Below are 12631 nucleotides of genomic sequence, written 5' to 3'. Positions count from 1 at the left end.
TGTAATAGATAGATGGCATGCATTGAAACTTGGACTGCAAAAATAGATCAAATGAAACAACAGCCAAATACAAAACAAAAAAGTGATGGGGTTGTTATAACTGAACAATCATAAGAAACTCTTGCAAACTCATTTAAGAGAATCCTATGTGATGTTGTCATGTATAGTATAACATTAAGAAAGCTTGTGTGTGTTTGAATGGGGAAATTATACAAAAAATATGCATTAACAACATACTAAACCCAAATTTGGAATATGCGGCTCTATATGGTGTCAACAGCTATAGCAACACTGATAAAATAGACACTATTGAAAGCAATATAATGATTCCAGAATGATGTCTGAACTACAACAAAGGACTAAAGACACTCTTAAATAATAACTCTGGATGCCAGAGGGAAAAATGAAGTGTTGACCAAACCACACATTAGAAAGTGAAGGGACGACGACACTTTGGTCTGTCCTGGATCATTCTCAAGTCGATTGTGAATGGTCCGGGACGGATCGCAACGTCGTCGTCCCTACACTTTCTAGTGTGTGGTTTGGTCAACATATTTCAGCCACGTTACTGTGACTCCTCTTCTGCAAAAATGAAATACCTGTATAACCACAAAGATTAACAAAAATAAAAAGATGTTTTGATACAATTGATATGTAGAATAAATCAATTTAAAATTTCCATAAAAAATTGTAAATAAGACAATAGGAATTACGTCTTCTCAAATCAATTTGCAGATAAGAGTGACTAGGCTTAAGAGGAGGAAGTATTTACCAAAACCACTGGAAACTTTACAAATGTTTATGACATATTAATGAATACGGGGGATGATAGACCTCTAACCATGGAACTACACCTAACCAACCCCCGCCACACATGTACAATAAGAAAAGTCAAACGACACAAGAGGCAGAGAAAATAAATATGTATTTAAAAAACTGTAAATTATATTTTGCCATTGTGCCTACAGATTTAATGACTTGACTGACCAATAGCAAGTGAAATATATGACCTGAAATATAACAATAGAGGAATAATGAAAATTTCATAGGAAAAGCATTTAAATACTTTTGTTTATTTTTTAATGAATGGTAGTTAAAATGTAAGTAACTGTAAAGTCATAAATGAGTAATTTGGTCTACTAAACACACTCCTTTATTGTGCATGTGCAGAGAGACGTATCCCGAGTCACGCGTGACCACGGCAGGCGATGCAACAAATTATTTGACGTCAAAACAAATCATGTAGTCATAATAGAGAAATAAAGTTATAAAGCAGTTTTTGTGTTCTCTGTGAAATGTGACATTTAAAATCATAATAATTCAAGATATCGATTTAACAGCTAAGTACAGTATTAATACATCGGTTGGTTACAAGAATAAACATACACTAGCTTTCTGGTGTGTGGCAATTTGAAATACTGCATTTCTGAATGTATTTCCTGTGTGATCCAGCCAAGTAGTCTTATATCTAAGAGGGATTTTTACTTGAAAACAATGCCCTAGAGGGCATTTTTTTTATAAATAATGCATCTAACCACCAAGGTCTAGTTTCTGAGGGTAAACACTGTTATTGTATAGCTAACAATTTCCAAGTTTAATCAGTCAACATACAATGCATTGTGCCAATATCATTGGTGTCTGATGCTTGGGATTCTTTGTTCAGATCTGGGTACTCTTTACATCCATAACAATAACAAAATAAGCTATGAAAGGATGCATGGAAAGGCCATAAGTTTGATATTGTTTACCAAACTATGACCCAAATTTGATATTATTTATCAAACTATGACACGCATTTGACATTACTTATCAAATTATGACAAAAGTTAGATACTGTTTGCCAAACTGTGACACGAGTCTGATATTATTTGCCAAACTATGACATGAATTACACCAAGTAATAATAAAAAAAATAGAAAAAAAGAGGCTTTTGTATCAAGTCACTAAAATTGAGATCAAGATTAAAACAGCTGATAAGCATGCAGCCAACATATCTTGCAATATCCACTTGGTAGGTTTGTTTTTTAACTTGTATGTGAAAATTTAACATTACCTTGTACTGTCGCAGAAACATTACACTTTAGCTTCGGCAGACAAGGGCATACTTCTGTCTAAACGCAACTGCCTAATTATGGGTACTATAACATACTCGCACTTTCACTACTCAACTTAAGACGATATGGAGTGGAAAAATAAAATTGTTTGCCAACATTGACTCCTTTATGCCTATATATTCAAACAAATTCTAAGTTCCTTATCAACCCAGAATGACTATTAGGCACAAAATGACTGAGTACAAAATTTGTTAGAATACATTATCTATAATAAAAAAAAGTTTGTAAATTTATGAAATTAGTCATTCTTATAGTTCAGCAACCTACTCTTATTCACTAACAGCAACATTGTTAGTTTCTTCATTGTCTTCTATGTCTTCCTTTACATCTTCGTTATCACTCCTTTCATCTGCCTTTGTCTGTAAACAAAAAAACACAAAAATGTTACAAGTGTCATCGTACATTATTCATTCAACTTATTCCATTTGTGAATGTTTTATCACTTACAAGACTAAATCAAACACAATCATTTTCTGCAGAGAATAAGTAGCAATAACATGTCTGAAATACCCAAAACATGCATGAAATTAAATGTGATAACGTTTCAGTCAGTCTGGGACGCTTATTGTATCCAGGAAGGACAGACATTGTGTCGCTTTCACGTGTGGGTTGGGCTATTTTCCTTTCATATTTTCAATAACATTTCCTTTCCTAATCAACAGCTTCCCTTAGTCATCTGTATCCATGTTAAAATATCTTTAATTGATCCCCTTAACCCCATTTCTATTTTACAGATATATCAAGGGAAATTGAACCCATTGTACTAAGTCTTTCAACATTTAAGTCTTATTGTCTTGACCCCTGCACTGCACACCTGTTTTTGGCAAGAACTTCATAGTGCAATTGTTAAGGACATATTTTTTGTTTTTATAAATGTTCAGGTCAAGTTAATGTCAAAATGTTTCCAAGCTCAACTACATTACTGTATTTTAACCCTTAAGTTGCGCAACACATCATATGATGGGTTGAGTGACTTGCTCTAAAATGCGCATCCCATCATATGATCTATTGGAGTACTACGCAAGATTTAAATGGCCCGCGGATATATGGGGTTCATCTCTCCTTCATCAGGGCTCTTATAAACAGACACCATTTTTTTTTTAAATCGTGGGCCAAATTCCCTTGTGTGAGGGCCTCGGTACTGAGTGAGCCACCAAGCCTGATGCATGTAGCATGAGCTCACAGCACTGCTGTTCAGCTTGTGACCATTGTATTCCTTGATAATATTGTATTCCTTCTGGAAAATCGTTTATGTAGACGATGAACATTACTGGTGCAAGAACTGGATCCCTGTGGTACTCCACTAGTAACACTCCTCCAGTCAGATACATTGTCTCTGATTACTGCCCTCATCTGTATTCCACTTTCTAACTTTCTGCCAGTTAGAAAATTTTTCATCCAAGTCAGAAATCTTCTTATCACCCCTCCAGCATGTTCCAGTTTCCATAACAGCCTCTTGTGTGGGGATTGTCAAAAGCCTTTTTTTTAGGTCCAGAGAGATACAGTCAACCCAACCACTTCTTTCCTGTATTATCTCTGTGGATCTATCATAAAAACTTAGTAAGAGTTGTTACACTGGATCTTCCTGTTCAAAAACTCTACTGTTTGTCCGTTATTATGTCATTACTCTTCAGGTGTTCAACCCAATTGGCTTCAACTATTGTTTCAAGCATTTTGCCTACCATACTAGGTAATGTGTGTGTCTGTGTGTATTGAGACTATTCTTCTCTAGAATTGCTGTCATATGACATTTTGAGGCTTACAATGGTTTTAACACTTACAGTATTGCCTTCCCTTCTAAATACAGTACTATCATCCATCAACCACTCTAAACGAATACATATGTAAACAGGTGCATACTCGGGGTTATGATCGTCTTGTTGCGAGACAATAACACAAGAGCCAGTAGTAAATAGAAAATAGACCCAGTATTAAGAAAAAATGTCCAAAATAAGAAAGCTAAAACTGTATATGTTGGCAGATTGACCAAGGTCTCATAATTGTGCAGACTTGTGTCTGTATCAAAAGCTGTACTCACAAATGCTTGTACATTTATATTGGGAAAATTTATATAGAAATTATGGTACATTATATAAGTGTGTCACAATCCCGCCAAACACACACCAAAACTACGACGTTGGTACAACGTTCGAACAAGTTTTAACACCTCCTAACCAGTTATAACAACCAATATAGCAAGTTGTGACAACGTTCTAATACGTCATAAACACGTTAAGCCAAGATGTAACAACTTTATTACAAGTTGTAACAAGTGGAAAAGAGAGTATTTCGGTTTGTGTTTCCAGGGAATAACAGCATAGTATGTAGACATTTTCATTATCAGTCTGAGAATGTATTAATCATGTTTGAAGGCATCTAGCTCATTGACTACTGTAAATTATTAACTATTATAGTAGTTTGAATCTACCAATTAAGCATTTCAATTTTTAAATAATAAAAATACAAATGTGTTTTCTTAGTTGCAAGTTCATTTCTACAGAATTGGAATTGTGTAAAACTAATCCATCTACAACACCAATATATTACAGACCTTTTTCACTGTGGAAGGTTCATCAGTTTCCTCGTCCACGGTACGTTTAACACCATGAGTTCCATCGGTCTCCTCATCCACAACACGTTTCTCCTGTTTGTTGTTATCCCTGATCAAATAAAACATTAAAAAAGCATATTAGTTAAAAAAAACACAAAAGATTGACATTGTACAACTGGATCCTACTGGCTTCCCTACACTCCTGAGGCACATGCAGTACCAACTGAACCATGAATGGCATTAATATTTTCTTGTAAATAAAAAAATAAATTGTATAAATATATATAAAACAGAACTGCCTACTTGGCCAAGTCAGCAAGGCCCAATTTGCCTAACAGTCAAAACAATTTTCAATATTTTCAAATCTTTCCTAGCCATATTAATATATTATATTTGCAACATGAATAACTTATGTTAAGTTGGGTTAGGTTACATTTGATCAAATTTCTATATTAGTTTTGATTCAAAGTAAACAGATTCAAATCATATATATTGTAATGGAAAGCTTTATAGTTCCATAAGAAAAACTTTAAAAAACATAATATTTAAGGCAAATTCGGCTTATTAGGAAACCTGGCCTATTAGGTACAATATACAGTATTTATACACACACCAGAATTGAACAGCAAGAGTTATGAAGAGAGGTTAGAGGCCTTAAATATGCCCAGTTAGAAGATAGAAGAAAAAGATGAGATATGATCACCACTTACAAAATAATAACAGGACTCGACTAAATTAACAAAGAGGAATTCCTGAAACTGACAACCTCAAGAACAAGAGTCACAGATTCACACTAAGGTAACAAAGGTGCCCAAAAATATTAAAAAGTTTTCTTTTGCAAATGAGTTGTAGACAGTTGGAACATGTTAAATGAAAAGATGGTGGAGGCCAAAACTGTCAATAGTTTCAAAATATTATAAGATAAGAGTGCTGGGAAGATGGGACATCACAAGTGTAGCTCTCATCCTGTAACTATACTTAGGTAATTACTTATATGTATATATATTTTTGTGATTTCATTGTGTATAAAATACTGTTTCCCCTACAATTCAAAACATTCCAGTCTACTGTAAAATTATCCCACTCCATTTAACATTCTAAATTATAATTCTTTCATTATATATTTTAGTTTTATGCATCTATTTTCAGTACTTCACAAGCCATCACCCTTTCTCAATTTGCCTAATCCTCTTACTACAAACATTTAGTCCAGCCACAACTTAATGCAACTATTTAGTACGTAGGTGTACAAAATATATACACCTACATATACTGTATTTGGTGTACAGTATTCCTATTAAAACACCATTATAGGTACTTGTAAGCAAACGTCTTAGAAAAAGCTCAGCACAAATTAGTGTGCTCAAGTGAGAGTACACAGTTTCAAAGCCATCTGATGAAGGCAGGAATACCACCACTTCAAAACTTGACTGCTGTCTGTTAGTGAAACATATTATGTATGCAACAGTCCGTGTATGCCTTTGGAAAACTTCACGTGCCCCAAATTTAAGGGTTATAGCACTTTAAGAAATACTTAAGAGATATATATGGAGGGATTAGAAAAAATTACAATTAAAGCTCACTAATAATTGTAGGTTGACCATAAAAAATCATTTATGTAAATTTTTATCTCAGGTATAAGCAGAAGGATAGATAACAAATATTATCAACAAATCCCAGTCCAACAAAAAACAAAAATGTCTAGACTGGTCATCCAAGGAAAACTTAACCAAAATATGTACACTACCTGCTTCGATGCTTATAGGCAGAGTCAACATGTGGCTTTAGTCCATCAAACTCCATTTCCATCAACTGTTTTTTTATTTCTTCAGCTTCATCTTCTGTTGCAAAATTCATATGACACATCCTGAAGAAAAATTAAGTAATCAATAATAATTTAAACAAGTTTTAATCTTAAATTAAAACACTTACACGTTGTTGGTTCCAGGGAGTCTGTGTTTCCCTGGCCTGGCCTTTGACCAGGCCCCCTGGTTGGTCTCGTCAACCAGATTGTTGGACGCAGCTGCTTGCAGCCTCACGTACCAATCACAGTCTGGTTAATCAGGTATCCTCTGGAGATGTTAATCAAGTTTTCTCTTGAACACTGTGAGACATTGGCTAGTTATGCCTCTATTTGTAGAGGGAGTGTGTTGAAAAGTTTTGGGCCCTTAAAAATGATAGATTTTTAGTGATAAAAGTTTATATAAATTATAGATTTATAGAGTGAATTAGAGCAGTTAAAGACCTTGATATGTTCTCCAGGACAGCAATTTCTCCAGTTGACGAGTTATCAATGTAATACCCACTCGTTTTAATTACTGCCAAGCAATAAAAGAAATGTGACAAAAATACACACACACATTTTATACATGTATACAATATTGTCAGTAGTTTCCAAGCATCACATGAGTACTGGGAAGATGGGGCACCACAAGCATAGCTCTCATTCCTTTCACCTGGGCTGTCTGGGGTCTCAATTATATAGCTCTCATCCTCTAACTACTTAGGCAATTACAGTAATTACATGCATACATCTTCAGTTTTAAAGTGTGAACATCATTTGTCAAAAGTAAAGATGAACTAAATTATGATCTGTAACTCTCTATGTGATATTTGGAGAAACTTTCAGGCAAATAATACAATAGGTCTGATATATACAGCCACAAGTCACTCAAATACATCCCTCATTTCATATCTATTCCACTATACAACTGGTCAAAAATATACAGCCACTAGTCACACTCAAATACATCCCCCAAATCTGTATAAAAAAAAAAAAAAAAAAATCCTCCTTACCTGCCAAATCTAATTTGCGTAGCACTTTTACCAACAACCAACAACTTTGCAGCAGGGCTCGTGGTGATGATATTTTTGAAGAAGATGAATATACCACATGGATCTTTCTCTCTCTGAAATGGTTTTAAGTATTGGTTAAAAGAATAACTGAAAAATAAGTACACTCGTTAAAATATAATTTACTTTAAACAAATGAAAGAGCCAAGTATGGTACCATAATACAAACTTGAAAACATAACAATACGCTACAATTACCTTTAATGCTATCACACACACACATTGTACATGTATCTAAATTATGATTAAAAACCAAAGACTGTCAAAAGTAAACAAACATGAAAAACACAATAATTTAAAGGAGTAAACAAAGATGAAATACAGTAATTATCAAGAGTAAACACTGGGGAAATGCTGTAATTATTAAAGAGTAAACAATGGAGAAATACAGTACTCTGCAAAGCATAAACAATGGTGAAAATAAGTTCCCCATGGAAGTAAGTACAGCACTGTACTCCCCCACACCTTGGGATAAATTTTAACAAATGACATGAATTTACCAATGAAACAACGTTAATCGAGCACGTTTTGCCCACAGGAGCAAAGTGAAGCCTTAGATATCAATAGTAATAAGTTACTCCTAATAATATGAGTTTATCACAGAAAATGTAAACAAAAACACTGAACAAGTTTAATATTTTGTTTTCTTAACCCCTGCACTACTCGCCTGTTAAATGTTAACAACCCTGTGGTGCGGTAAAAAAAAAAGTTCTGAATTTTTTTCTTTCGATATTGTTAATTAGTATTCAAGAAGCATGAAAATCCAAGTAAAAAGTGTCTACCTGCTGTGGTTTAGCTGTATTGGCCTAGAGACTGCATTTTTTTGTAGAAATATGGTACTGATGCCCCACAGGAATATCTTTGTCAATTTATTTTCAATATTTACCATTTAATCGTTCATTGTTGGAAAATTTACTCAAGGGGCTATGAAGAAATAAAGCTGATGGATCAGTTGGAGTTTCACCTTGGGTGCCGAGAGAATGTGCAGCTGTGCAAAGCATTCCCCTTCAACTGATATTCGAGACAGCTTTGTCCATAGGAAGCTTAGCAGATGTTGTAAAAAGGCAAACATGATCCAATCCACAAAAATGCTAGCAGGGAAGACCCTCTAAATTATAGACCCGTATCATTAACAAGCGTGTTGATCACAACACTAAAAGTAAGTAATTATCAAAGGCGTCACCAAGCACACAACACTAGAAAAAATAGTCCAAACCAAGTAAGTAAAACACCTAGAGAGTAAAGACATAATAACATATAGACAGGTTTTCAAACAGGAAGATCCTGTGTAACAAATCTACTTAGTTTTTATGATAAGAGCCTCAGAGATTCTACAGGAAGGAAATGGTTGGGTTGACTGTGTATATTTGGACCTAAAAAAAGCTTTTGACAGAGTCCCACACAAGAGGTTGTTTTGGATACAAACATGATGGATGGGTGACAGGGAAACCTTGCCGACATGGATGAAAAATGTTCTGATAGAAAGATGAGAGCAGTATCAGAGACAATGTATCTGACTGGAGAAGTGTTACTAGTGGAGTACCACAGGGTTCAGTTCTTGCACCAGTAATGTTCATCGTTTACATAAATGATCTACCAGAAGAAATACAGAATTATACGAATAAGTTTTTTTTATATGTTTGCTGATGATGCTAAGCTACTAGGGAAGAAAAGAGATGTAGATGATTGTCATGACCTTCACATTGACCTAGATACAGTAAGTGCTTGGAGAAACATGTGGCAAATAGAATTCAATGTGAATAAGTGCCATGTTATGAAATGTGGAATAGCAGAAAATAGAGCACACACAGCCCACAAATTATATAGAGAGGAATTAAAGAAATCTGACAAAGAAAGAGATCTAGGGGTGATTCTGGATAGTAGACTGTCACCAGGGGAACACATAACGAACATTGTTTGAGGAGCACATGGTGCGCTTTCAACCTCAGACTTGCTTTTAACTACATGGATGGTGACACTTAAAAAAACTGTTCATGACTTTCGTGAGACCAAAATTGGAATATGCAACAGTTGTATGGTGCCTATATCTCAAACAATACATCAATAAATTGCGAAAGATGCAAAGGCATCCTACAAAATGGCTTCCGAACCTGAAAACCAAGAGTTACGAGGAGAGACTAGTGGCGTTAAATACAGTATCAAACCTAGAAGATAGAAGAAATAGAGATGATATGATCACAGCTTACAAAATAAAAAAGAGGAATTCCTGAAATTGCCAATCTCAAGAACAAGAGGTCATAGATTCAAGTTAATGAAACAAATATGCCAAAAAAAATATTGGAACGTTTTCTTTTGCAAACAGATTAGTAGACGTTTGGAACAAGTTAAGCGAGTATACACAGTAAAACCCCAGTTTGTCTCTCGGAGAGGCTGAGGGGAATCCGTGAGAGAGTAGTAGTCCTCCCAGTTGCAAGTCTTTTAACCATGTCGTGGCGCAATCGATTAAGGCGCGTCTGGGATTATCCCAAACGTAGATTCGAACCCTCATCATGGCCCTTATGGATTTGTTAAGTGAGAACGTGGTGGAGGCAAAAAGCATCAGTAGTTTCAAAGCGTTATATAACAAAGAGTGCTGGGAAGACAAGACACCACAAGCATAGCTCTCATCCTGTATATACTGTACACTTAGGTAATTACACACACACACACACACACACACACACACACACACACACACTAACTATCCAATGTACTAACTATCCTATGATGAAATAAAGCATCACAAAAATAAGTTCTACTAGATTTACTTGAGGCTAAAAAGGCACCACCTCATACCAACAATCCAATTTTGTGAGACACCTGCCCACACTCAGGTGTGAGAAGTGATGTTCCCCACCTTATGTCACCATCAATGGGTGGGCTTGAATTTGTGTGTATGGACTTCCCAAAAACACACACTACCCACTGTACCAAATTGTGCCTAAAGTACCAGAAGTTTTACTAGACTTACTTGGTATTTGAAAAGCACCACCTGCTACCCACAATCCATCTGGTCGAGATGCTTTTAACCCCCATTATGAAAAAAGTGAGTAATGGGTGTTTGGGGAGAGTCTAGAGATGCAAGTTCAAATCCACCTATTTTCATAACATTCTCTTATAGATACAATGTGATTTCATTATACCTACAATGACAAGTGTTTTGTTAATACTAAAGACTTACTTCCTTATTCTTTGAAGGTGCTGCCTCTGTCTCTTCACTGGCATTCTGCTTATTAGAATCCCTGAAAAACAGATAATCTCAGATATTATTCATACTTCACATTTAAAAATTAAAAATTTTCATATTTTTAAAATCAGAAAAATATTTAATTTAAGGCAGCATAATCATAACTTCTAGACACGGCCAATATTTGGATACACACGAAAAATGTAAACAATTTCCTATTGCCATGCAAATCTTTTCCATTGTTTACTCAATGAAAACAGTTATTGAAAAACAATAAACGCAGTTTACTCAAGAGATTGATTCTTGGTTCAGTTCCCATGCAGGATAAAACATTTGGCCACATTTTCTTACACCTGATGCCTCTGCCCACTCTAGCAGTAAATTGGTACTCAGGAATTACTAAACCGTTGTGTATAGTATTCAGAGGTGGTCAGTCATTGTCCTGGGGGACCTTACATCTGATGCTTGTTCACCTAGCAGCAAATAGGTACCAGAGAGTTGGGTAACTGATATTGACTGCATCCTGGAAAAGGTCAGTTGTTGACCTATGGGAACCCACTGTAGATAAGCATAACATCTTCCTACTTTTAGAAATGGGTAACCATAACAGCACACATCACTGAACGTACTAAGATCTCTCTCATACAGTCCTACCCTGCCTTATTCTCCAAATTTTCAATGTAATTCTATCTGCAATTATTCTTTCTCATTTCACATATCCACAATTCAACCCATCGCTATTCTTAATGATATTTTCCATCTTCAGTACTGTTTAATCCATCCTTATTTTTAAACTGTTTATGTAAAATTCAATTTATCCTCATTCTCTATCTTGTACTGTCTCCACTCGATCATCCGGACTATATGGGAAGGACCCCCAGCCGGATTATCACATTTTTCGGATAATGGTACTTTTTCACCTACGAGTCGAAAAGTGACCATTTCCAACTATTTTTATACTACAAACAACATAATTTGAATTGCCTTGCCACATACAATTATTAAATATTCAACTAGAAACCTCAACTTACCTTGTTGGTGTTCGTCTTCTTGATTGATGCCACACATCTTGAAGTTAAAAATTCTTAACAATTTACGTAACCTATACTAACACAACACTAAAATTAACACTTAAAATTACTGTACAGTTCATTAAGCTAAGTTAGTTTTGACTGCCAGCTGCTGAAGCCTCACTGGTTGAGGGCATTTGGGTTGCCTGTGAGGCCTCACTTGTTGAAGGTGCTTGCTTGCACCTCACTTGTTGAAGCGCTTGCATGCCCTCACTTGTTGAAGGCGCTTGGCTTGCCTGTGACGCCTCACTTGTTAAAGGCGCTTGCTTGCGCCTCACTTGTTGAAAGCGCTTGGCTTGCCTGTGGCGCCTCACTTGTTGAAAGCGCTTGGCTTGCCTGTGGCGCCTCACTTGTTGAAAGCGCTTGGCTTGCCTATAATGCCTCACTTGTTGAAGGAGCTTGGCTTGCCTGTGGCGCCTCACTTGTTGAAAGCGCTTGGCTTGCCTGTGGCGCCTCACTTGTTGAAAGCGCTTGGCTTGCCTGTGGCGCCTCACTTGTTGAAAGCGCTTGGCTTGCCTATAATGCCTCACTTGTTGAAGGAGCTTGGCTTGCCTGTGGCGCCTCACTTGTTGAAGGCGCTTGGCTGCCTGTGACGCCTCACTGTTTGAACAACACGTAACTTGTCTTTAATTGCTAGGACAATCTTCTTCCTCTTAACACTTCCAGAACGATTGATGCTGCTACCAGACATATTCTTGGCCAAAAATGTTCAAAATTACTATGAAAATTAAGAAAGTTATTTAAAAAAATATTTCACTAATGGCGCAACACTGTGAGGCCGCACTGGTTGAGGCGTATAACTGTGACTTGTCTTTAATTGTTAGGACAACTTTCTTCCTCTTAACACCTCCAGAAC

The 12631-nt window shown here is 36.0% G+C and overlaps 1 protein-coding gene across 4 annotated transcripts in view; it reads right to left on the bottom strand.

Annotated features, from left to right (window-relative positions):
• The window catches only part of LOC123757443 (uncharacterized), a 33153-nt gene that overhangs the window by 7951 nt on the left and 12571 nt on the right, over window positions 1-12631 (bottom strand). For 2 of the 4 annotated variants that reach the window (XM_069327239.1, XM_069327240.1), the window contains 5 exons: window positions 10700-10760; window positions 7462-7574; window positions 6413-6532; window positions 4666-4774; window positions 2382-2473 (listed from right to left, as the gene is read on the bottom strand). In XM_069327239.1, coding sequence (XP_069183340.1) covers window positions 2384-2473; window positions 4666-4774; window positions 6413-6532; window positions 7462-7574; window positions 10700-10760 — 493 coding nt within the window. In that variant the 3' untranslated portion in view covers window positions 2382-2383. Of the gene's footprint in view, window positions 1-1057; window positions 2474-4665; window positions 4775-6412; window positions 6533-7461; window positions 7575-10699; window positions 10761-12631 lie in introns of those variants that run through there. The other 2 variants (XM_045741050.2, XM_069327238.1) reach the window with 1 other exon arrangement.

Source organism: Procambarus clarkii, chromosome 19, assembly GCF_040958095.1.
Source record: "Procambarus clarkii isolate CNS0578487 chromosome 19, FALCON_Pclarkii_2.0, whole genome shotgun sequence".
In the NCBI taxonomy this organism is placed as follows: Eukaryota; Metazoa; Arthropoda; class Malacostraca; order Decapoda; family Cambaridae; genus Procambarus; species Procambarus clarkii.
The sequence above is the reverse complement of the archived record's forward strand: the minus strand, read 5'-3'. Positions and strand labels throughout refer to the sequence as shown.